Source organism: Myzus persicae, unplaced genomic scaffold (genome assembly GCF_001856785.1).
Source record: "Myzus persicae strain clone G006 unplaced genomic scaffold, MPER_G0061.0, whole genome shotgun sequence".
NCBI lineage: Eukaryota > Metazoa > Arthropoda > Insecta > Hemiptera > Aphididae > Myzus > Myzus persicae.
The window spans coordinates 472,680-499,939 of NW_019104044.1; the positions used below are offsets into that span (position 1 = coordinate 472,680).

General features: G+C 28.2%; 3 protein-coding genes across 9 annotated transcripts in view; 1 reads left to right on the top strand and 2 right to left on the bottom strand.

Annotated features, from left to right (window-relative positions):
* Nucleotides 1–13,158, bottom strand: part of LOC111037976 (tRNA (adenine(58)-N(1))-methyltransferase catalytic subunit TRMT61A) — a 36,102-nt gene extending 22,944 nt beyond the window's left edge. The window contains exons 1-4 of the mRNA XM_022320877.1: nucleotides 12,914–13,158; nucleotides 12,455–12,811; nucleotides 12,225–12,378; nucleotides 11,997–12,115 (exon numbers count right to left, since the gene is read on the bottom strand). Coding sequence (XP_022176569.1) covers nucleotides 11,997–12,115; nucleotides 12,225–12,378; nucleotides 12,455–12,809 — 628 coding nt within the window. The 5' untranslated portion in view covers nucleotides 12,810–12,811; nucleotides 12,914–13,158. The remainder of the gene's footprint in view (nucleotides 1–11,996; nucleotides 12,116–12,224; nucleotides 12,379–12,454; nucleotides 12,812–12,913) is intronic.
* A 2,421-nt stretch (nucleotides 13,159–15,579) lies between these two features.
* Nucleotides 15,580–19,465, bottom strand: LOC111037972 (tyrosine-protein kinase shark). 6 transcript variants are annotated; one of them, XM_022320866.1, is made up of 3 exons: nucleotides 19,140–19,465; nucleotides 18,900–19,056; nucleotides 15,580–17,909 (listed from the first exon to the last, which is right to left on the bottom strand). In XM_022320866.1, the coding sequence occupies exon 3, from the start codon at nucleotides 17,883–17,885 to the stop codon at nucleotides 15,825–15,827; it is 2,061 nt and encodes a 686-aa protein (XP_022176558.1). In that variant the 5' UTR covers nucleotides 17,886–17,909; nucleotides 18,900–19,056; nucleotides 19,140–19,465; the 3' UTR covers nucleotides 15,580–15,824. The 6 variants fall into 6 exon arrangements, with proteins under 6 accessions (XP_022176558.1, XP_022176557.1, XP_022176559.1 ...); XM_022320865.1 differs by having other exon boundaries at nucleotides 18,900–19,059; XM_022320867.1 differs by having other exon boundaries at nucleotides 18,900–19,075.
* A 1,587-nt stretch (nucleotides 19,466–21,052) lies between these two features.
* On the top strand, nucleotides 21,053–25,229 carry LOC111037948 (MOB kinase activator-like 1). 2 transcript variants are annotated; one of them, XM_022320821.1, is made up of 4 exons: nucleotides 21,053–21,175; nucleotides 21,490–21,656; nucleotides 22,961–23,352; nucleotides 24,548–25,229. In XM_022320821.1, the coding sequence occupies exons 2-4, from the start codon at nucleotides 21,560–21,562 to the stop codon at nucleotides 24,626–24,628; spliced, it is 570 nt and encodes a 189-aa protein (XP_022176513.1). In that variant the 5' UTR covers nucleotides 21,053–21,175; nucleotides 21,490–21,559; the 3' UTR covers nucleotides 24,629–25,229. The 2 variants fall into 2 exon arrangements, with proteins under 2 accessions (XP_022176513.1, XP_022176512.1); XM_022320820.1 differs by having other exon boundaries at nucleotides 21,055–21,401.
* The last annotated feature ends 2,031 nt before the right edge of the window (nucleotides 25,230–27,260 follow it).

Genomic DNA, 27,260 nt, shown 5'->3' on the forward strand with positions numbered 1-27,260 from the left:
GCGCGTGCACGTTAGAATAATATTGATGTGAAGGTGTTCATATATTTCGTTTTTTATAATTGGAATAGGAATATAACTAAATTGTATTACGGCTTGAATTCAGCTATCGTCACAGCCGTCGTGAAATAAGCTCATATCATAAAATATGATATTATTTACGACGTACAATAGGTACCTATATATAGTGGATGTGTTAAAATTTCACACGATCGTTTCAATAGATACCTACCTATTATCCAAACTATATTATTTTACTTCATAACGCTTTTTAATTAACATGAAGTATTCTTGTAGAAGTTATTGATTTTGTCTCCTGAACTTCAATGAGAAAACCTTATCTTCCTATACTGATTATTGTAGAACATAATATTATATTTTTAGTTACACGACTTCTTAGACTCTTAAATTATAAGAATAAAGTATTACAATATAGGAACACATTTGTTCACGAGCCGAATTGAAACTGATCCAATTTTTTGTCTACATTAACACAGTAAAACAATATTTGAATTGGATTTTCAAAATCAATAACAAAATTAGTATTACTGTTGTATGGTATATAAGTAATAAATAATAAAATATTACTGTTTCGTGTGAGGTTTATAATAAGGACGTAGGCATTGCATATATATATGTGTGTTGTGTCATGTTACTTATTGTTCATTAATGTATGAACAGATGTTTAACAGAATTTATGTATAGATTGTAGTATATTTAATTGAAAATAAAGATTATGACAACAGGTAGTATTTATATACAAAAACATATTTTAATGATAATAACTAGGTCATAAGTTAAAATCATAACTTATAAGTATATACTATATACCTACTTTAAATTCATAACATAAATAAGAATATTTTTCAAAGAATTTAAAAATATTTAAATAATTTCGAACCTGCAGTTGATAGGTAAAAGTATTTCAAATTTAGATGAGCTGAATATTAGACCAACATTTTATGGGGCAGGTACTGAATTTTACTGAGTTACTAAATTGTATGTATTCAAAGAATCTTTCTAAAAATGTCCTTATTTTTAAGAATATTAGTCCATGGTAATAGGTTAAGAAAATAATGTGAAAGGTATGGTGATTTGAACATTCAAAGCATTAATTTTTAGTGAAAAATAACTGTGTATAATAAGTATAAGGTATAGGTATAACTCAGTATAATTAAATCCTAGAATAAACATTGCATCTACTAATTTCATATAACATTTAAAACTATTATTAAGGACTATAGTATTTATTTAGTAGATACATACAATTTAATCTCGACATTTTCGAAAATTTATAATATTATGCTTAAAAAAAAAATTTTAATTTGGAAAATAGTATTTATCGCCATAAGATAATCATATTAAATGTTACAAAAACCTAAATATTTCAAAAAATAGCTTCTAAGTTAACTTAGAAATTCCAAAGATCAGTATTTGAATGAAAGGGGAGTTTGTTACTTGGTGATATAGGAAATCTCCTAGTATGCATTAACTACTAACACACATATAACTTATAAGTACTTACGTAAGGTTATAGGTACATATTATATATGGTAAAATGTATCCGTCGTAACGTTATACATGTCAAAAAGTTTTCCTATATTACTACCTATATTCACCAGTACCGATGTACTAGGTACCTCAGAACATGTAATGTTATAAAAGTATAATAAAGGAAAAAAAATTGAAGGAAGATACACGCTTGGCGGTGGAGATCGCGCCTTTCGTAACTTTAAACCAGTTGGTACATAACTCCACAGGCCACAGTCTACATAGTTTCTACGTTTGCATTTCTGCATTTATATATAGGTACCTATATCTATATGTGTACACACAGACCAATGCATGTAATATTATAATATATGCATATTATCGTCTAACCAGTTTGACGGAAATACTTATTACAAACCATATCGCACAATTTGACGTTTTAATTTTTTTTTTTTATTCGACATCGGATATTATTTATATTTCTCAGAAACCTATTATAATATTATATATACAAGATAAATTCACCACCGACGCGCAAAACGTTTTGTTGGTAATGATCGCTTCGGGTAATTTAATTTATTATTGTATATCCAATACGTACATAATATATTTATATATTTATATTATGTAGTACGAGTGTTAAAAGTCGGTCAAGAAGTTGCGCGATTCGTTTTGAATTTGAACATTTATGTATAAAATCGTACAAAGTCATAATACATAAAAATACACATAGCTACCTATATGTATACCTTATATAGAATATAGATACTATGTTGGAAATATTTAATGTTTTTTTATTTGAAACCTACAAAAAATATATTATTATTATTAAATTTCTAAAAATAATAATAGTGTGGATATATATAATGTTCCTCTGTGACATATATATTATATACAATTTATACGTATATTCCACGGTCATACAGTAATAAAAATTAAGTAGTTACATAATATTATTATATATACTGAATATTGATATTTATCAATCGCCCTGTATGGTAAGCTTTATAAGTATACGTTCATTGTAAATACTATCATTAAATTTAAAAACAGATTTACGGTTTGACGTAGTGAAGTAGTGAATGTATGATTTTGTTTGAAAAGAAAATACTACAAGACACGGTGATCATAAACATTAGGTAATGTAAAGTAGATAGTGGTGTAAATCGTGGAAGAAGACTACGCACGGATGTTGAGGAAAAAAGAAAACTTGATGACTATAATAACTTATTAGTCAATAGTCATTGCATATTAAGATTTTGAAATGGTTTTATCTTTACTTTCGTCCTTGATTGTTTTCAATCGAATTATTGTATACACCTGAAGTTCAATTTTATTCTTTTAAACTTCCTATACATTTATCTATTTAAACAATTACATTTTAATATAATATGATTTAAAAATCAAACCACAATATAGTGTTGTAATAATATATTAATGCTTAAATGCTGAAGTATTTTTCCTTTAGTGCAGTCATATTATAATCTTTACACAATTCATATGAAAAAAATTTGGGCAACTCCAAAAAATATCTTATGTCCGCCACTGAGTAAGAAACTACTTATTCGAGTTTTGAATTAGGTACATAACATTTTTAAAAAAATTATCCACTTAATAATTTACGGTTAAAAGAGAGGGGGAATAGAAAAATAGAAGTTTGTTTCGCCACAGGACAAGCAGTAAGTGCATTAAAAAATCTAAAAAATTTAAAAACATGGTCTTTTAACATATTTAAAAATCAAAAAATCAGATTTTAAATAACTGCATTATTACAGGAAAGATATAGAGGTGGTGAGCATGCTTGGAGAATCAATCTGAACCTATATCGCTTATAATGATTATTATTGATTACAAAATAAAAATAATTTTATAGCATAGGCTATATAGCTTATAAATTCATTAAATTCGTAGTTATGAAATTGTTTTTAAATTCAAACATTTTAACTGACTTAATGTTATGTAACGCGGCGCTACGGCCTATTCTATATATTATTGTATTTTCTATTTAGAAATTGATCACACCGAATTCAAATAAAAAGTGCATGTAGTTCGAATAATTGTATAATATACATACTTAAATAAAATATAATTTCATGCGTATCGCATTATTTTATATTTTTTCATTAAGTAGCCTCGAATAAAACCAATCGCTATATCATTTTCCTTTATAATTCGGATGAGCAATTATTTTTTATTTTATTAAAAAATCATAACCAGAATTAACTCGCAGGTGAGCTGAATGAACATACCACGGTTCTTCGGACGATCTTAACCCACATTAATTGGTTTGATCCCATGTCCGGGGCGTGGATACTCGAGAACTATTTCGATTAGACAATGATTCAAGATATAGTTTTGCGGCTTACATACATATAGGTATATTATATTACGTACATTCACACGGACCAAACTATATGCGTACAGAAATGTTTTGTTTTTATTCCTCATTCTTATTATTATTTTTCGAACAAAACCTTTTCTCAAGCCCCTTTCGACCCGTCAAAATACCCGCGCATACCACCACCAAACTAGTCCGCGCGCCGCGGTGGAGACAAATTACAAGTATTATGTAATTTGGTATTATCAATTTCTCGAAAACTATGTCGGTACCGCCCCTTGAATAATAATGTCTCTGAACGTTTAAGAACACAATTACACGTTACGGTTTCGCAACATCTCGACGTTCGTGTATAATGATCATTTCGTACGAAATCGGAATAAGTTTCCCACGCGTCGATTTGCATCGGAAGGGAAACCGAAACGCATCTCTGCTGGTCGTTATATATATATACAATATACATTATAAGGCCGATGTACATATTATATATACCTAAATGCATTCACACAATATTATACACATTTCTATTCGAATGATATTCAAGCCTCGAGCCCATTTCGGACATTCTTTCGGTTGCCCCACAAAACCATTTAAGATAATAACAAGATTGAACGCGCATCAATAGTTATATGTAAGTACCTCCCTAGGTATATGCAGTGCATCTCGGTAACAACGTTTAATTACTGACATTATGTGGCGACGGCGGTTTTTTTTTATTTACCTCACATATCATCATATTATGGGCACCGAAAAGATTGTTTTAAATGAGAGTGGCACTCAACCTCAAGAAAAACCACTCCATGAAATTTTTTCTGGCTCAGACCTTTCACGAGCAAGTTGAACATGAAAAATGCATTTCGTACAAACGTCTTATTATCTTTTTAAAAAAATGCATCAAATATTACATTGTATTTTATAGGTATCAGGTATATGCAATGAACTATTTAATATATAAATCCATATTGATATCGCATATGACAGATATGTTTCCAGTAAATTATTCACTAGGTAGGTACTACACGCGCTTTGTATACATATTTTTTCTAATTTATATATTATTATATTTAAGTAGGTGTATATAATATAGTTGTATATATAACTAATAGATATTTTAACGAGCTCTTTATACAAAATTCACATATATTGGTAAGTACGTGTTACACGTATTACATTATATATTATATTTGTGCTATTTTCACGGCGACTGTCATAACTTATTATTTCGACATGACACGATAAAATATATACAATATTATAGGTATTATTATATCTGCAGCTACATTACGAAATGCTTATCGAAGAAGTTTTTTCCAACAAAAGCTTTGTATAATATACCTACAACCTATGCATACGGGTTTTACGTTCTTGAACGACAACAACTGCAGAATTAGGTAACGAAATAATTATAATATACACACTGCAGCAGAGGAAACGAAAACAACTTATGAGGGATTTCAGTTCAAGTTTTCTTATCTCGGGGAAACGCTGGATTTTGCAAGTATCTATAGGTATTCAAATCTCGAGTAGTGACTGATTATAAGATGGTATAACGATTTACATGTCACGAGTTTTAGGTGTCATATTTTGTTCCTAATTCCAATATATGGAGTCCATATATGGAGTATAACGCACCAACAATTTGCTTTGACTCTTGAATTCACACTATAAATGCATACGACCAATTAGAAATAGGTAGGTACTTATTAGTTTTCAAACATTGAAATTCTCAGAAAAGTATTCTGCTGAAAAATATGAAATTAAATTTCGCTATCGTTGCTATATAAAGTGTCGAAGTGTTCCTGCAGGACTACGCCAAAGACAGATTAGACACTATAACATAGGTACATAATACACTAAATGATAATCAGTAGTATAGAGGTATTATATTATAATATATAGTATTATAGTAAATAGGCATGATGTGTTGAAAATACTTGAAATACGATCACGGAGGATTAGAAATTCGTATCTGTGAGATCGAGTAAACACGTGTATAGTTATTATTTCCACGTACAGGTAGAAAACGGTAGCTTATCGTGTTATTAATAATTGTTTTATCTCCGTCTTAACATCTATCCCGAGGACCGCAACGGCAGGGTGTTTGCTACGTTCCGGCGTTGTGGCGATGACGATTATATGTTATTATATTATTGGTCCATGGACCGTTTTTTATACGAAAATACATATTATACGAAACTGAGCAGTATTATAATACATACCTACCCATCAAAAAAAAATTATATATATATATATATATATTATATACCTACGCATACACCGTGTATAATATATAATAAAGCACTTTTCGAGATATGTATACAATAATATAGTATATATAACTGTGGGTATGTGTAATTATACACCGTGACTCGCCGGAATACAACATTAGAAAAAAAACATACACACAAAAGAACTATCGATAAAGTAGACGAAATTAACGCACAAAATGTATCATAATATAAAATATTCATACTAAGCAGGTCGAAGCCACTAAAGTCTCGTATTGTATTGCACCTATATTTGCCTATATGAAATTTATAATAATGTATTTACAGATATAGCCGGTTGTAGCTGACACTAGTTGTGTTGCAAGTCCATTGCGGCAGTGCTCGGACGGAAACAAGTCGTCTTTGTTTGAATAGACATCAACTTTTAGACATCAACCAACCTACCTGTACGTATTGGTATTAACTATTAGGTACAGTTTATTATGCTCGTTGATGGTATTATCCACGCGTAAAGCGACTGACATGAGTCATCGATATATTATTATATATACAAACATTTTATGCTCACAAAGCATAATGATAATGGATATACTCGTATAATCATAAGAATATTGGTGCCTACTACCTACCTACTAATTTAAAAAGAATCAATAAACTGTCTTGCACACGGTAGACACATTTTAATGTTTTCAATCAATACTTGTTAGTTTTTTCTTTACTTGGGCTTTATATGCTATCGAGTATTTAAGCGCCACCCCCCAAATATTTTCCAGAATCACAGCCTATGCTGTGGGCTGTAATTTAATAATTGTTCAGAAAAGTATCAATAACTTAATAAATATAAAGACTAATGATAAATATATTATAATATATTATATATAATGAGTATATTAAATACTTATGTCAATAGTCAAATAATCAAATAAATAAAATTAGTGTAAAAGTGTTGTCAGTCGGGGATCGAATACCACGGTCCACGGACATTTATTTGCTTGTTGATTAAAATCGAATAATTTCACATAAAACAGATTAAATAGGTATCATTTTTCTAAAACATAGACGAAAAATGTGAAAAAGAAATTTGGAGTTCTAATTGAACTCTTTGGCGGCACTGCTATCAGTTGCTTCAGCGGATTTAGAATTTAGCTTTCGAAAAGCTTATTTAGTCAAGACATCTATTTATATCGACAACTTCAATACGACGTACAATTGATGGTTTAGCTATTCTCTTGCGTGTTTAAACACAGTTTGTTGGTTATCGTGATAACTTATTAATAAACGATTTGCTATTTAAATACACATACATAATATACATCTAGGATTATGTATTGTGATGGTAAAAACATAATAATATGTTAAATAAATAATATACATTATGTATATTTTTTAAGTACAACTGTCAAGTAAAACATTTAATTTCTCAGTACTTTTCAAAATATTAGTTTTTTTATTATGACAACATTATTGCTTTCGGGTAACAAAACTTAACTTGATAGTTTAAGACAAGGTCCCTCATAAGTTTTCTTTTCCATGTTTAAAAATTATTAAATATACATAGGTAATCACAATTTTTTTAACCGTTTTAAGTTAAAACTTTACAAATAACATCAAAATCGTGAAAATTTACAAATTGTATTGAAATTAAACTCATACAAATTTTAATATAGAAGACTTGATAATTTAGTGTAAAGCCATAAATATTTTTTGTAGAGCGATCAAATTTCAAATGTTGACATTAGATATTCAAACGTGTAATAACGATTTCTATCTCCAACCAATTTGTGATTATTAATTATTGTTTAAAACTATTAATCGCAAAAACTTAAAACATTTTAAATATCAATATCATTCCAAATATTATTTAAACGATTATTTTCTATGCTCAATGAAATTTTCAAAATATTTAGAAAAATTTTAAGTTATTTAAATATAAGAATGATTTTAATTTTTTATTCTTAAGTATTGATAAACAAATTTAGGCTCAGTCAAAAAGCTTAAAAATTAAATACAAGATCCTACATATTTTTTCTTATGCCGATTCAAAAATATTAAAGAAAGTTTAAATATACATTTTGACGAAATTAGATATTTAAACGATGAAGTTATTTTGTAGTACCAAATTCAAAAATATTGTTCGTCGGTACATGAAACTTTTACAAATTGTATGATTATATTTTACTATCTACAACAATATTCTCAAAATATTAATAAAATATTAATTTTAAGGTGTTCCCTAAAGGTAATAATTAATTCACCCCACCATAACCAGGACGTGACAAAAAGATATTGCCTCCCCTCTTAACCATAAACCATATTATTTTGGCCGAATATGACAATGTAGAAAAATAAAAATTGGTTGCTTCTATAATAAAATCTCCTATAGAGAAAGTTTTACCTGGTACATTTGGACTTGGACAAATAATAATATATTATCATTTAGGTTTCAAATGTTATCATATAATAAAGGTCGTGTGGTAGCCACTGGCGGTATAAAGCATAACGGCCGTTATCCTGCAAATGTACAATATATAGAAGTCTCAAGTCGAATGTGTCATTACATTACGACTACCTACCAGCGATGATGTATAGTGATACAATTTACCACCTAATGCCATATATTATGACGCTTGCGGTGTGGAATGTGGACGTAGCGTTTAAGTTACGGTAATACGGTACCTACTGAATACCTATACATTTGATTATTTTATCGAAATATAAATGTACAATATATTTATGACCCGAAATTTGATATGCGTTTGCGTGTATTAAATACCTAATGCTCCGAGAATATGTACGTCATCTAGATTAACTACAGAGTTTTATACTTAGTAAACAGCAATTAAAGATAATAATTGTTGTCAAATATTATAACCACACAACACAGCGTTTACAAGCCCGGATTAAAAATCCATTGAGACCAGGAATAGACACATTAAGTGGGCCCTTCTTTCAACTCTAAAACATAAAACCCTTTCACTAAACAATTTTTAATTACCTACTACTTTTTAACGGCTGTCTATGATTGAATAATTTTATACTGTTTAAAATAAAATAAAAAAGGATGAACAAATGGGCACCATTGTACTGTACATAGAGTTCTAAACTCTAATAGGGTCAGTAAATTTTAATTCAATTATATTAAATCATTGTACACAAAAAACGATTTTGATAGATAACGGTCTGTCAGCCTACCTATATTATAAAGTTTTTTTTATGATACTATTGTATTTTATTTTATTATTAGATATTACTAATACGGTAAGTTGCATTAATTTTTGCCAAACAAATTGTATTTTAAAATTTCATAGTGTGTTTACAATAGAATAATATACTATACAAGTTTCAAATATACAAAAATATTTTTAAATTACAATAAAATAACTTAAATTGTTATTCTTCGTTTAATATTTAATTTTGTCCAAATTTGAACGTAAAATATCTATCAAAAAAAAACTGTGTTTATTTATTTTTTGGATTTTTTGATACAATACCTAAAAATAACTAAATCGGGTGGCACTAAAATTATGAACTATACAATTTGTTTACTATACAAATTATACTGTATAGGCTGTAAATAATTTTAATAAAAAATAAAAAAAACATTTTTGGTTACATTATAAAATACTTAGCTTTAAATATTTAAACCTTGCTATAAAAATTTAACATTTGATACACTTTTGTGATTTTTATGAATTTTGTCAAAATTTGAACTTTAAATGTTTAAAAATAAAATTGTGCCTATGTTACTTGAATATTTTTTATCGACAGTATTTTTAAAAAAGTTAATAGAAAATTCCTCATGTCTATTAATAGCTCAGAACAAGTCAAAATATTTTACATGTATAGCAAATGATAAAATAAACATTTAGTGAAAAATTCAAGTATATATGGTTTTTTTTTAATTACACTAAAAAACAAAATAAATTTTATCGAATAGGTATTTATTTTGAATACAAACCTAACCTTCATTTTTATTGATGTTTAAAACTCTTAGGAATTTTCCATTTGACCTCTTTAAAGTAGATTCACTTTCCCACTAGAAAAGGTAATGAAATTAAAAATCTAAGCATTATTTTGACTACCTATTGTGTATTGTATAAAAAAAAAACGGTCACACATCATTGCAAAATCAATACATTCTCATTCCTAAACTGAGAATCTAAAATTATGATATTTAATAAGATTATAGTACTATAGTAAAATAATAAATTGTGTAATAGTATATTATACATAACTATGAATTACTAAAAATAAATATTCTATAATTGTCCCAATCCTTGAAGTATTAAATTATATTTTAAACGTTAGACACGTTAATACAAATATTGTTACTTCACTCGAATAAATCAAAAATACCTATTATCAATTAATAATTTAATAAGTGTACAGTGGTTAAAATAATTAATTTCTTATGAAATTTCTTTCACTTATCAAAAATAATCTCATTTTTTGAATGTACTATATGCAGTATGCACCACATACAAAAAATATAAATAAATATAGTTTTAAATTATAAGATACAGTATACCCAACACCCATATCGATAACTTATACTATTAAAACTAAAATAACCGTGTTCCAAGCAAGGGAGCAATAAATTAAGTTTATTGTATTATGTATGTTGTTTACAATTTATTCGAAAAATACTAAGTTTAAATATGACTTTTACATTTTATTTCAATTGTTTCAGTATAGTTATAGTCTAATGAGTAATGATGAAATTAGCGTAAAGCGTCCAATGGTTTCAACTTGTGAGTATCTAATGCTTAGATTCTTAAATTGTAAGCTCTAAATCTGGTACCCCTTAATAGTTATTCAAATCTATTATACATTTTTTGCTAAATGAGTAAGGTCTCTAATTATAGATACCAAATTTTTTCTATTTTACTATAAGTAGCCCATTATTAAGAACTCTGATGTCCATAGATGCGCCAATGAAAATTAATCAGGTGTAAATTAATAACATATACAAATGTCAAAAAAGAAAAAATATTGATTAATCAAATTATAATAAGAATAGAATGCATAAATGTCTTACTCAGATTTTGTTAATTTTTTTTCGACAATAGTCAATGACACTTATTAAAATGTATTGTACTGTATTTATTAGATTTATGCTAATTTATCTTTATTTCATAAACTATAGAAAACATGGTGTTATTTGTTAAATATGTAGTAAATAATAAATATATTATATACAATATACTACAAAATATAAACATAAAGTCATGAATAGATCAAAATATGGATGTATTTATAATGTGTATAATAAGTAATAACTGTATGATATTATAAAACTAAATACACAATTGATCTTCTCATCAAATACTTAATTAATTATAATTGAACTTTAAATGATATGTAATTAATATAATAAATTATCTTGTCACTAACATCACAACATACAACATACTTTGAATGGTAAAATAGCTAGTATCTATTATTTAATGTAAATTGTCTTAATTCACAATAGTTGTTCATATTCAATTTATGATACAACACATTCTAGTACTAAGTCATATTATTGCTTGCTACTGGAATAAAATCCAACTTTAATTATATTCACATTTTAATGCATCCTTTGCATCTTTTAATTCAAATCTTTCAGACTAATATATGGCCACTTCTGATTTAATTATATTATTATTTATTACTCATAATATAGAGATAAATAGTTAGTATTCATAATTACTGGTTATTATCATACCAATTTTTGAAATGCATTGCACAATTTCACAATAGAATGGTTTACAACACATAATCATAATTTTTATTCAACATTCTAGACTTTTTTCAGTTTGTCTTAAAACACATAAAAATAAAATAATTGAATGATTCAAAATACCTAGTCTTAGTTCAGGCTTGACAAGAGTCGTTCTTAAGATGGTATGATATAATATAGGTTAGAGCCAACATTTTTATAATATTATTTCTGAAATTACCTGATGGTTTAAAAGCTTTAATAGCAAACGGAACAACAAGATGTGGATGAGGCAAGTCTAGGAATACAGCATCAGCTTTACCAGTAACATCGTCACTAAATCCATTTTGACAAACATCTCTATGTATACAAAACATCATTATATAATTAAAACCAGGTAACCAAATCTTCAAAACCAATGTGCTATAAGTGTAGCATCAACACTATAAACAAAACAAATTCAAATTACCTGCATTGACTAGTGACATTCTCAGATAAACCATGGGATTTAAACTCTTTTTGGGCCTGATCTGCTCTTTGTTCATGAAAATCATAAGTATAAATGTGTCCAGAAGGTTTTACTCTAAAGGCCATGGCATGAGTCAACGATCCACTTCCGGTACCTAAAAGTAATACATTACATCAAATATAGACACATAGGGTAAATTAATGCAAAAATAATAATAGTAGGCACGTTACCCGACTCAACCACAATGCTTCCAGGTTTAAGTTCTAACATGAACATAATTAAACTTATGTCTGGCGTGTATATAATTTGAGTTCTGTGCGGCAGTGTCTGTGTCCAAAGTTCAGGAGTTGGATACAGAACATGAGCCCACCCATTGGACAAACTCACTTTTGATCCAAACTGTTTCCCGAATAACGATGAAATCTTTAACGCTCCATACTTAGTCTGCATAACATTCTCAATCTTTTCTCCTTTGCGATTTTCAATTACTGACTGGGCCTGTATAGCGTACATGGCTTGTGGATTTATATACAATATGACCGTGTCGCCTTCTTCAATAATGTCTTTGTAGCGGTTGAAACTCATTTCTGATGACCAAAAAAAATTAAATATCTAATTAAATTTTGTTACAGAGTTAGCATATTATTTATGTTTTGTTTAAAGCAGTAAATCCCAGGCGGCACACTTACTGTACTTTCGGCTTTCGGTTGTGATGTAAAAACCGGTGTTGCAAAACGAAGATTATTCAATATCGATTCGAATTTCATGAATTTTTACCAATTCAAAGTGTTGACCAACTGTCTAACTTTTCAGACGTTACGAGATGTGCAAACGATCAGGTAAAATGACAAATATAGTGAATTATAATATTACTTCTAAGTCAGATTTTCAAAAATTCGTCGCGGAAACCGTTCTCAATGTTCTTATCACTGCCATCAAAACAATGTTATCGTGTAAACACCAAGCGACTTCATTGGCACGTTTTTCATAACCATGATTAATGATAATAATGTGCAATAGAAAAATGTGTACTGACCCATAACACTGTCTGGCGGTCCTCTCTACTTAAAATAATTTACATTAACCGCGGTTTTTTGAAATGATTAATTATATATTTTACATTTCACAATGTATAATTAAGTTAACAGAACTACAGAACATAATATAATTTTATTTTATTTGAATAAACTCAAGGAAATTTTATAGAATCTATATGAGAAATGCGAATTGCGAGTGTGTTTATCGTCGATCCCTCGAATATTGCGTGCAAACACCGAAAACACTTTTCACACTAAAATTTGGAGTTATGATCTAATTGAATTAGTTGGAATCAATGTTTTTTTATTTGTTTTCAAACTAGTTTTATTATTTTTTCATATTTAATATTTTTAAAAAATGTATGATTAATTTATGTTAGTTTTTTAATGATAAAAATTTCAAATGTTCAGGCACATCAGTGGATGTGCCACGACACACCCTTTGACAAAATACTGATATACCTAAACTTAAAAAGTTAAATCGGGATTGCTCAAATCATTTTTATAGAACCTTTTAAAGTGAAGGAACAAACCCATTTACTACTTTAACAGTAACCATTGGCTATTGTACTTTAGTACATGTTCTGTATTATATCTTGATTAGGTATAAAAGTGTAAAAACTATACCGTTCAAAAAAAAGTTTATTTCATCATATTTTATAAAAAGAAGCAACCAAGATATATTTTCTACAACATTACAAATACTTACCTAGGTACGTACACCTATAGTGGTATAAGAATGTCTGCGGCCTATTCCTTTTAAAATAAAAAAAAAAAAACAAGATGGACAATTATTGTAGAACTTATTGTTACACTGCACATGTTTAGCTCAGCTGCTAGCAGAATTAGGTAACCTACTTATAGAATAGGTATTCTTTTTAAATTAACGGTATTTTTAAACAGATTTTACATTAATTTAATTTGATGACTATGTGCAATGTGCATAGGCGCAATTTAGGGTGGCTTATCATAGGCGTAACTAGACTTTAGAGTTGGGGGAAGGGCTACCATCTTTATAATTAGTGACCCCAAGTAGAGCCTCTCACACATCCCCAACATGTTACAATGTTACATTAATTGTTACAAAATGTAATTCAATTAATATTTCATTTGATTATTATAGTGTGTACTAATTTGCTTAGTAATATTCATACCGATAAAGTATAATTCAGCACTTTAATGCCCAGATACTTTACAAGAATTGGACCTTAAAGAGATCAGAAATTAAACAAAGAATTAATTTTGAAAACACCAAAAAGAAAAATGGAAATTTTATTAAAATAGAATATTAATTTTAAGTAAACAATAACATAGTAATATATCTAAGTAGACTGTTTAGACTACTGTACAATAAAATAATAAATAGTATATGAATAGGTTGTTTCTGTCTTTTAGAATAACATCGATACAATAATTCAAATGTTTTACAATATTGTTCTAATTTTTAGACAACTTTAGACAACTTTTTAACAACTAATATTGTACTATAACTATTATGGCGACAATTTATCTCTGTTTACTGTTTGGATTGAGCAAACAATTTTTAAAAATATGATTAGAGGTAACTCAATTATATTGTTTCTATACATAAAGAAAACTTAAAACTATCAGACACTTGGCCGTTTCAACATACTTTCAAAATAATACATTATATAAATTTAGTAAATAGTATTTAGAAATAAAAATTCAATTATTGATTTAAATTGTTCACAGTTGTAACATGGAGAAAATAAATAGTCTTTTTGATAGCAAAACATGAAGTAAAAACAACTTATAACCATCCCAACATTTTATAATATTGTGTCAATATAAATCAAAATTAAAATAATACACACATAAAAAAAAAAATAATACATATTAATGGAAGACATTTAATTTTACTAGTTCCACAATGCAAAACTTAACATAATACGATAATATTTTATCTTGATATTTTGTGATAATTTGATAATTTGAATATAATAGAAACTTGATTACCGTAATTGTATCATAATTTTTTGAATCATGAGCTACCCTGTGCATAATACTCTTGAATCTCACAAAAAAAAAAAAAATGATTTATAATAGGTATGACAATTGAAAATGTAATACAAATGTCCATTGTTTTTTTTTGTCATACATAATACTTAAAATGGAAAACATTTAATGTAATTAAACACAATAAACATTATAAAAATATTAAAATTCAACATAGTATAAACTGTAAAATAATGAAATAAATTTAAAGATAAATACCCTTATGGAAATTTAAATTTTTAAATTACAACACTTCCAAGAAATTTTATCAAAAATATATCTCGAAATCTTTTTTATAAATATTTGTGTTGTATAACAGTAATCTATTTTATATAATAAAATATTGTATAAAATAAAAGATAAAATGTAGGTATCAATAATCATTGTGTAAAATTCTAGTTGACATGAATTAGTAACTCCATTACTATTTCACAACCAAAATTCAGATATAGTTTGGAATTATCTTTTAACATAAATGTAAATTTTTATAATCTACTACTAATAGGAATATGATTTTATTAGTATTTTCTTTCCCAATATGTTAACATTAGAGTTTTATAAAATCTTTGAAATTCTCATAATCAGAATCAGATGCAAATATTTTTGACAGCTGACTAAAAGTTGGACGCTCTTTGGGTTCATACGCCCAACACATCTCCATTGTTTTGTAAACTTCCATAGGACACCTTGGAGTTTTTTGTAACCTCTCTCCTTTTTCCAAAATACCAATCACTTCAACACCTTTCATGTTTTCATAGGGTTGCTGTCCATAAGAAAACATTTCCCACAGCGTAATACCATAGCTCCACACATCACTAGCACTAGAAAATGTTCCGTAATTGCATGATTCAGGTGCATACCATTTAATTGGCCAACGTCCACCATGTGAAGCTCTATAATAGTCCTTATCAACATTTAATGTACGTGACAGACCAAAATCGCTAATTTTGGCTTGGTGTCTATCTGCTAAAAGAATGTTTCTAGCTGCCAAATCCCTGTGAACAAAACGTTTTTGTTCTAAGTAACACATACCAGAAGCTATTTGAGCGGCCCACATTTTTAACTCGTAATTTGGACTGATGAGTTCGGGGTGTGTGACAATGTGAGTCAACATAGAACCAAGTGAAATGAGCTCTTGAACCATCAACAATGGCGGCCCTTCACATATGCCAATCAATCTTATAATACATTCGTGGTTTAAACTCATCATGACATGAGCTTCACGTAAAAATTCTGATTTATTGGTTGAAGACATGTCGTAACGTAACATTTTGATTGCTACTTTTTCTTCAAAACCGTCTCGGTTTTGAAAAGTTCCTTTATAAACTGAACCAAATTCGCCTTCACCAATCACTTCATCTAAAATCAAATTGTCTCTCATAATATTGTCTTGAAATTCAGTTTGATGTTTTTGTTTTGGCTTCTTTAATGTAAACGGAAATCCTTTTGGTAGGGGTGGAATAACTGCTGGACTAACAGGCACTTCTAATTTGTTCGGTAAACCATCAGGAAATAATATATAATGTTGAATTAGATGTTCCAACGAATTCAGATATGGCCCATTATCAATAAAATAATATTTTTCGCGATCTTGGATCTGGAAATGATAACATTGATTAGTACACATCATAGATAAGACATAGCCATTCTGCCTATTCATTCTGACTAAAAAACAACCGTCGACATCTTTTGTTTTCAATATTGCTGTGGCTTCATGACGATCAAGCTTGCCATGATACCATTGATCTTTCCTCGAAGATGGGGTAGGAGAAACAAACTCATTCAACATTTGTTCAACTTCAGTGTGTCCATTAGTACGTGCCAAATCTGCAGGTAGAAGATCGTCAAAAGTGCGTGGCCTTGATGGAGCATTCATAGACAGCAACAAAGACACAATATCTGCATGGCCTCGGCTTGATGCTTCGTGTAGAGCTACCCACCCAGTCGAAGAATTTCTCAATTGAATATTTGCACCGCCGATCGTCAATAGAATTTTCACAGTGCTCAATAAATTGTTCTGACAAGCGAAATGTAAAGGAGTGTAGCCTTCTGTGTCTCTACAATTCACATTGGCTCCACATGAAATGAGTTTCTCTACAATTTGATCATGGCCCATCTGACTAGCTAAATGCAATGCAGTTTGTCCCTCTTGGTTTTTAGCTTCTAAATTCCGATACCCACATTTTAACAGCTCCGTAACCACTTTGCAATTAGCTTGTGTAATGGCTCTGTGCAAGAGATTAGTACGTCCATGTCTCCTGGTATCGTGAGGTGGAGGATCTTTGACAATAGGGTTGGACAGTTGTACTCCTAAGCTTGGATCATTTACTTTACAATAATGTTCAATTAATGTTTCTAACCCATGCATGATATTTTGTTCGTCAATAGAGAAAAATGCATCTTCACCATGACGTCGTATTTGGTAGTGTACCACTTCATTGTTTTGTAACACACATAGCACATAGTCTCCGGATGCAGAATTGCTTTCTCGTACTAAAAATAGACCGTCCGCCTTACTTTCATGGTCTAATAGAATAATTTCAGCTGTGTCCCTTGATATTTTTCCATGGTACCAATTAATATCACCATTTTCACTGTGGTTGTTCATTATTGTTATGATAATAGCAAATACCTAATAAACAAATAAAAATACATAATTTAACTATATAAAAACGCATTAAAAAAAAATTATATACAAAATTAATGTACCTAAAAAAATCTAAATAACAAAATATTTGCATCAAAATGTTTTTTTTTTAAAATCTACTTCAGTAGGATAATGTGAGGCAGTAAAATATATAATTAAGATATCTTAAAAATAATACTTCTAATATCTAACCAAAGTGATAAAATTAATAACTTTATCCTTGATTTCTCATAAAATAACTTCTAAAATTAGATAACAAACATTTTGCCATATCATAAGAGCCATGAATTATTTATGCATTATAATGATTGGGTTATTTTATCAAATTTTAAATACTTTGAGTCTTTGACCCACAGAAAAAAAAATTACACAACAAAGTTTATAACTATTTACTTAATAGTTAAATAGATAAAAATGTTTATTTTTAAGTTATGGTTAATTTAATAGAATTATATTGGATAATATGTTCAATACACTAGGTATTATTTAACATCACTATATTTTGTTATTATCATAGTTTAGATACTTTTACTTGTAATTTTATAAAGAGCTAAATAGTGTTAATTAACTTTATTAAATGAATAAATAAAAAATCAATCATTGAACAAAAACTAATAATTAATTTTGTAAACAAAATGTCGTAATAGTTCTAATTTTTAAATACATGAAACATAAAAATAAATACAGTAATTATATGTTTACAATTAGGTAGGTACTTATTAATGTTTTCATATAACTTTCTTGTAAAAGTATTAATTGAAACTAATTTTTAGTAGAAAAAAGATTAAGTTGGGACTTCTTATAACATTTTAGATTTATACCTACTTCAAATTATTATCAACAAATACAAAATATGTACCTTATACTCGTTCAATGCAAAATAAGTTTTATCAGTAAATACAGTTTCAATCAGACAAAAAAATTAATAATAACACCAATTATAAAATAAAAAGTAGCTTAGGCTTTGAAAATTACTTTTTCATTGAAAAATTACACCAATGTTCATAATATTTTGATGGGGTTATCCAAAAAAAAAAACGTCGCAAGCAGTACTCGAATGTAGAACCAATTTGTTTTGAATTTAACAAGTGTCTTGAAACTTCAACAATATCACAATGGTATCAATTATACGCTGCTAAATCAACATGAAACTGGTTTGTATTACATTGGTATTATTGTAATGATTATTAGTGACGGTGGCAATATCCTACTTACCTTAAATCGTTTAGTAATAATTAAAACGTCGAGCGAAGAAGGTTTTTGATCACGATTTTGGATGTGTGACTACTGAGTATATCTATTGTATTTGATTTGTTTTAAGTAAACAACTAGGAAGTGTGTTGGTCGATAAAAAAATGTTATGCTGCTCGCTATGCATATTATTGTACACCATATATGATATATAAATACGTATATACTACATATTATAAATAAGTGTGCGTGCGTAAAACACACTACAATATAATTGAATGAATGAACAATAACTATAAAGTATAAAGTCTAAATTAATTCAATTCATCTTCAGGTTTATAAAAAATTGTTATCTAATATCTATGATAAAAGTAAATAAATGAAAGAGATAAGCGATGTTACAGTGCGTGCAAAAGAACAAGAAAATATGTCGTACATTCTGCGCGTCTACAATATACGTTGTATACCATTTACCAATACAAGTTTATTTTGGTCATTTGGTGAAAAAATCTTGTTTCTACTGTTTCTACAATTATTTTTTTTTTATAACGAGTAATGAGGCGTCGAGGCCCGAGGAAGAGGAAAATGGGAAGTACCATAGAGTAATATTACTCTTTGGGAAGTACTAAAGCTTGTTTTTATTGTCGAATATTGTTCCCAGAACGGCATTTCAATGAGCCGTGGTTGTAAGCATATATTTAAAACCTTTATTTATTATCATCTTAATAAATATATATTTTGTGAATTATATTTGAAACGTTAAGTTTTATAGAAAAATGTATTCTATGAAATGCCGTTTTTGTTGTATCGAATCCGGACAAATGCCGTTCGTATTTGTGCTGCAAAAATCACTATGTATAGCAAAGCATAAGAAAAATGTGTTAAACTATATTAATTAGGTATTAGATGGAGTTTAGCCGTAACTGCGTTTCTTAATTTTTATTTTAATAACTGCACCCCAACTAATGTATACATTTATATTATAATATATATACAATTATATACATATATGATATATTATATTACTTTAAATAAGATGCATGCTGCAATGTAGTACATGTATAGATGCAGGGGGCCCAAGTTATAGAAAAGTATTATTGAATAATATTTTTACATAAATCTAACAACTATTTAATTTTTTTGTATTTGTAATACCTAAAGTATTATTGAATTCTATTAATATATTATTCATCTAATCATTTGTAAATTTATTGATTTGAATTGCATATTATTGTTTAATATTTTTACTTTTAATTTTTTGTTTTTCGAGAAATTGTCCCGTTTTAAACGGGTGGGAAACGTCCAATGCATCCAGGAGAGAGGCACGGGAGGAAACGTCGTAGGCCACTCCTAGATGCATTTTGTTGTAATTGAAAAAATATTCGTAGAGACTTGAAACTGTTTGCTATGACGCATACGTGTGATGTATCATTATTTACTATGCAAAAAGAAATAAAAAAAATTTTAAGACATTTTTCCTGCTTTTATCTATTCATATTTCGTCCAAAGACGAAGTGATTCAGTAATTTTACATTTTCCATCCATATATATAAGTATATAACGTATGCTCCGAGCACGATTAAAGACAATATTGAATAATATACCTACTATATTAATATTATTATCTTTAATCGTGGCTCCGAGATCTACTACCATCATAGGTATGTAGAATGAATACATTTATTAATACATCTATTTATCTATAACTACAAATTATAATATAGTCAGTTTGGATCCAAGAAGATGGGTGTTCATATGGGTCGTTGGGACGTTGGGTATCCAGTTTATCTTAATTCGTGTCTGGAACTATTACTGATTATTCGGATACATATTTGGTACCTAACTTCATGTATATGGGAAAAACGCTATTGTGATTTATTCCTTATCAACTCGCGTGTTACACTTTAACAGCTGACTGATTTTACACTTTATAGTTTTTTTTTTTGTTGTCGCAACTCTTTTCCAGAAAAATACAATAATAATAATATTCTAGTCGTTAACATCTGAATTAATGTTTATTATCGAGCTTGTGTCTTGCAAAGCGTTAACGCAACAAACGAGTTAAGTATTTGCTTTTCTTCTTTTGCACATATTTGTGTCTTAATATTTTTATCTTCGTCCACCGACATAGTTCGTTTTTTTTGTCTGGTGTACCATACCAGTGATCATTTTAGTGTAGAGGTAGTCAATAAATGTCCGTATTGTTGTGAGAGGGAATTCATCGCGATCGTTTGTGAAGAGACATTCGGTTTATGTTCTAGGCAAATTCATAATGAGCTTCCTATTGTGAGTGTTCTACAAAGTTCATTGGCTGCAACCGGCACTCCAGATATGTTATTCATGATCGTAAGCTTTATTTATTTTGTTTTTGCAGCGGAGGCCGATCATCAAAGACTTTTAAACCTAAGAAGAATATACCAGAAGGTACCCACCAATACGATCTGATGAAACACGCGGCAGCCACTCTTGGTTCCGGCAATCTGAGATTGGCTGTACTACTACCCGAGGGCGAAGATCTCAATGAATGGGTTGCTGTCAACAGTAAGTATCAATGCATATTCTCATATTCTTAACTTTGTCTTATAAGCATTTATTTATTGAAATAGTATGTACTCAAAATATGTATAAAATGACCAACAATATTCTAAATTACGCATTCTTAAAATTAAAATATTAGTACTTCAATAAATGTATAGTATATTTATCGCTGTATTGTATTACTCTATCATGATGTTCATATTTTTCATTATGTAACAATTTATATTTTGGAATATTTTCATGATTTAAATTTAATTTGTTGTTAGTTCCTAATTAAAATGCATTGAAATTAATTTCTAATTATTATAAAAGTTAGCAAATAATTTAATTGAACATCATAAATAATTTTCTGTAAATATATCACTACAACTAGTATAAATATTTACTTAAAGACTGAAATCATTAAGTTACAATATTTACATCCAAGATTAAACTTTAAAATCTAAATACCTACTGATAGTTAAATATTAAATACATTTTTTCTATTACACACAATTTTATAAGTGATGTAAGATTTTATTTCTTGTAATAATAATTCACTCTTTAAAATTGGCTCTAACTTGAAAAGTTTTTTATTCTTTAGATTCTTTTAGATTTTAAAAACCATATTATTACTAGCATTACTATTCGGTCATAATTAAACTATAATTAAACTACTAATTGTTACTAACTATACTATTAAAGTTTTATCGACATAAGTATTGTTTCTCGTATATTCTTCTGTAATCAATTTTTTTGGTAGATAATGATTAATGATGAATATAATACTCTTAAAAAATGTCTTATTTATAATTGGATGTATAGTTATAATTATGAACATGATAATTAATCTTTACAACTTTAAAGTTTCTAGAAATGCATTTCACCAAAATAATACTCTAGTATTATTTGTACTTTATATTTAAAGTTTATTTGGTATTTACTCAATTATGCTTCTTTGTGTACAACAAAGCATAATGTTTATTATAGCATATCTATTTGAAATATCACTAAAAATTAAATAAACTTTATTATATTATAGTGGTATAATATAAATGTAATTGTAGTATTTTTAATCAGTGTTCAAAACAGTTTATGTGTTTTACTTATAATTATTCCTGTACGCAAAACTATTTAATTGAATTAAATTATTATAAATATTTGTATAACAACTGATTAGGAATAACTATCTAGTATCTAAAATCTAGTATCATTAATTCGAATAATATATAAGTATTTTAGTTTTTAATAGACATTTATTTTTCAACATATTAATATAATTTGATTTAAAATATTGTAGTATTAAACAAAGTTAACTTTTGTTCCAGCTGTTGATTTTTTCAATCAAATAAACATGTTGTATGGTACAATAACGGAGTTTTGCACCGAGGAAAGTTGTTCTATAATGTCTGCTGGACCTAAATACGAATATCATTGGGCAGATGGCCTGACTGTAAAGAAACCAATTAAGTGTTCTGCTCCAAAATACATCGATTATTTGATGACTTGGGTTCAGGATCAATTGGACGATGAAACATTGTTTCCTTCAAAAATCGGTGTCCCATTTCCTAAAAACTTCTTATCGATTGCTAAGACAATACTTAAACGGTTATTCAGGGTGTATGCACATATATATCATACACATTTCGATTCAATTGTAACGCTTGGCGAGGAAGCACATCTCAACACATCTTTTAAGCATTTTATTTACTTTGTTCAGGTAAGTGAGCAAATTATTTTCAGTTCCTTAGTTAATATACTGGGTGAACCAAAAAGTATGCTCACCCCCCTTTTTTCTTAAATAACGAAGTTTTTTAAAATCTGATTTTTGGAATCTTTAAATATACTCAAAGACCATATTTTCATATTCTTGAGATTTTTGTGCCTCTTGAGGAGTGTCCTGTGGCGATACGAACCTTTTTTTTTGCAAATTATTTAGCGGATAATTTTTTTGAGTATTTTGATGTATTGAAATCAAAATTCGAATGAGTGGTTTTCTAGTTATTGGGCAATTTTTACTAAGGATAATAGTCCATAGTAAGGATATGCTTAATCAGTTCTACACATTGAATAAGTAAAATATCTAAATAAATCAAGAAGGATATTTTACTTGCTATTTATCTAAGTATTTGACTAAATAAATATAAAATGACGTATTATTTTATATTATGTGTATAGACTATAGATAACAACGTATACTGTAAAGCATATCCTTCTCCCCTATTATAAACTATATTATCCTTAGCACAAAATGTGTAATAACTAGAAAACTATTCGTTTGAATTTTGATTTCAATACATCAAAATTATCACCTAAATAATTTACAGTAAAAAAGTGGGGTTCCCATTTGAAAAACAAAAGTTTGTGTCGCCACAGGACACTCCTTAAGTGGTACAAAAAATCTCAAGAATATAAAAATATGGTCTTTGCGTATATTTAATGATTCCAAAAATCAGATTTTGAAAAACTTCATTATTAAAGAAAAAAAGAGGGTGAGCATACTTGTTGGATAGGTTAGGTTAGGTTAGGCTAACCTAACCATACTTTCTGTGTTAAATGGAAAAAAAAATGTTAGAATTAGTGATCACCTATATTTGCTGTCTTTGTTTTATGAACTTATAACAGAATATTTACTTTTAGTAGAATTCATTTAGTTTTGTTGGTTTTAATATTTAAGTAAATCAACTAACAAAATTCTAAATTTAAGAACATACCTAAATAAAATTAATTTTACAAGTTTTTGATATAGACCATTCTATGTAAAAAAAAACTAAATGTTTTTATTTCTGACAAACCGATTAATTTTAAATAAAAAACTATTATTTATGGATATTTTTTTTTAAGCGAATTATTTTTTCTGGATAGCTTGATATAGATTTAATTTAATTTTGATAATTATTATTTTTCTTCAACAGGAATTTGTACTAATTGATCGAAGAGAACTTGCTCCATTACAAGACTATATTGATAAATTGGCTGGCAGAGAAACTAGATAAGTGACTTAAAGGTGCTTGAAGAAGAATTGAACTTAGCACAATGAGTTTACAGCTTTAATCTTTCTGATGTGATGACTTATTTTTTTATTAAAAAAATAGTTCTCATACACAAACACACATATAAAAATTAATAATTAGGAAGTTAGTCAATTGGCATTCATTATATGTACAAACAAATATATTTTTATGTAATACTATTATCAATGCTATGATGCTAATCATTGATATAAGCACTATTCTGTATATTGTCTAGACAATCTTCCACCAAAGAAAATCCATTTAAGTATAGTTTCAGTTTTACTACTATTTTGTACGATTTTATAATAGAATTACTAATATATATATTATTATATTATAAATGACTAATATACATTAATTATTTATTTTTAGTATATACAGTGTGCCAGAATAGTAACTACTGTATGTAGGAATCTCTGAACAAAATTATCAGAACAACGAAATGTTTATTTTTAATGTAATTTATACCATATTATATTGCAATAATGCAATCTTATTTTATAGAGTTATTGCTTTTATATTAATTTTTAAACAGTAACTATTGTTGGTGCACTTGTGATAAATATATATCAGAAAAAAATTATTTGCATACTGTACAATTTAATATTGATACTATTTTTCTTTTCTTTTCAATATATTATTCCTAATAGATTTAATAGATTGACACAAGCCCTTTCAACATACATACTGGCATATGATCAAATATTATTATGGTTATCACACTGCCAATTGTTACATCTTATTACTTATTAATAACAGCATGAAATAGTTAAACTACTATCTTAATCCAGCAGGCCGATCACTCACTACATGATACCATCCCCTTTTGTGATTAAGCTGTTTCTATTTTAATTTCCTTATAGAGACACTGGGCCTTATTAAGAAAACTTGAGTGGATATCCGGGGCATTGAATGTTGTTACATACACAAATATCCTTAAATGATGTGATCCAATTATTATTAATAAAATTTATTTATTTATTAGTTCATTATTATCTAAATTCTAAACTAAACCATAATAATAGCGTATACTGTGATGTATACAATTATGTACAACATACCCAATATTTTTTCAGTATGCTCACCCACTATACTCATAACGTAACCAACTCTTGCCAGTTGCTGCCATTGCATTTTAGAATTTGAATACTATATTATTATATACAATTCAATATATTTGATAGAAATAAATTAAAAACATCTTAGACATTTATTTGTATAAATGTTTGCACCTAAAACATTTTGGAATGTATTTTTATAAATTGGGATTTAGCAACCTGTTGCGTATTATTCTTTTAATAATATAATGATACTCAATACTCAATAGGTATAAATTTAAAGCAAAACAATTTTTGATTTAGTGAAACATTATGACCTTTAAATAGACTCAAATTTTACAGTGAAACATTTATTACACTATTATTATTTAATATATTTTTTTAATGCCCTGTAGCTTTATTATTTTAACGACCCAAAGGTCTATATGAATATGTTAAACAATTATACATATTTTACACCTTGATGGAGTCACTTCCAATGAATTGGCTTCTACCTTAATCTAAAATCTTAAACAAAGTCGAATGATTTCAGATGCTTAAGACGTCTGATGTCCTTGGAGTTATCTTATAATTAAATGGCCGATGGATTGACATGGCGATCTAGCCTCGTTTCGTATTTGCGAGCAAACCTTTTTATTTTGTCTGCTATTGTAAGTAGCTTTATATCATAGAGATTTGCGTTGTTTCTTTTGAACTGGGAGGCTGCAGTGATGGTCTGAAGGGCAACGTTTTAACAGCATTGTATTACATGGGTGTTAGAATTACTGGCACACCCCCATAGTTGAATGCTGTGAATCCAGATTGGTTTTATAATTGCTATATACTGTAGACGTTTGTTTTTGATATTGAACTCGGAGTGGGGTCCGACTAACCAATAGTTTTTGCATTTTTCTTTAATCTGAATTTTTTTTTGACGGACGTGGTGTTTCCACTTTAGACAAAGACAAGTGTCAAGGTGCATTCCAAAATATTTAAAATGTGGAATATTTAATATTTAGTGGAAAATATATAAGGTATGTATGAAATAATTTTGATTGCAAATGTGTTCTCCATCCTATATAGTAGCTGTTATGTTTAATTATTGTTTACTTTTTAATTACTGATAAATGTTCAGTCCAGACTAGTTTAATTAATATGATCATCTAGTTAGTAGTTACTAGTTACATACCTACATGTAATTTTTCATTCTAGTAACAATGAATAATTTTCATAACTGAAATTACTATTTCACTGCACTCTGCAGTGTGTACCAAGTCTATTGTCTAGTAGCTGGTAGTTGGTGCTAGACTGCTGGAAAACCAATATTTGGGTTTTTCTTTTTTAGTTCATAATCATTTGAAAACCAAAATGACCACTGTGTGTCAAAACGTGAGTAGGAAAACAGTCAACAGTCCTACATGGTCCTAAACCCCTAAACCTAATATCTATCATACAAAATACATTATCTAGTGACATTGCATGGAAAATTTAAAACGCTCCTTGAGACGAATAGATGATGTTTCAGAGACGTAGCCAGGAATTTTCAATTTTGTATTGGGGAGGGGGGCTAAGTCACA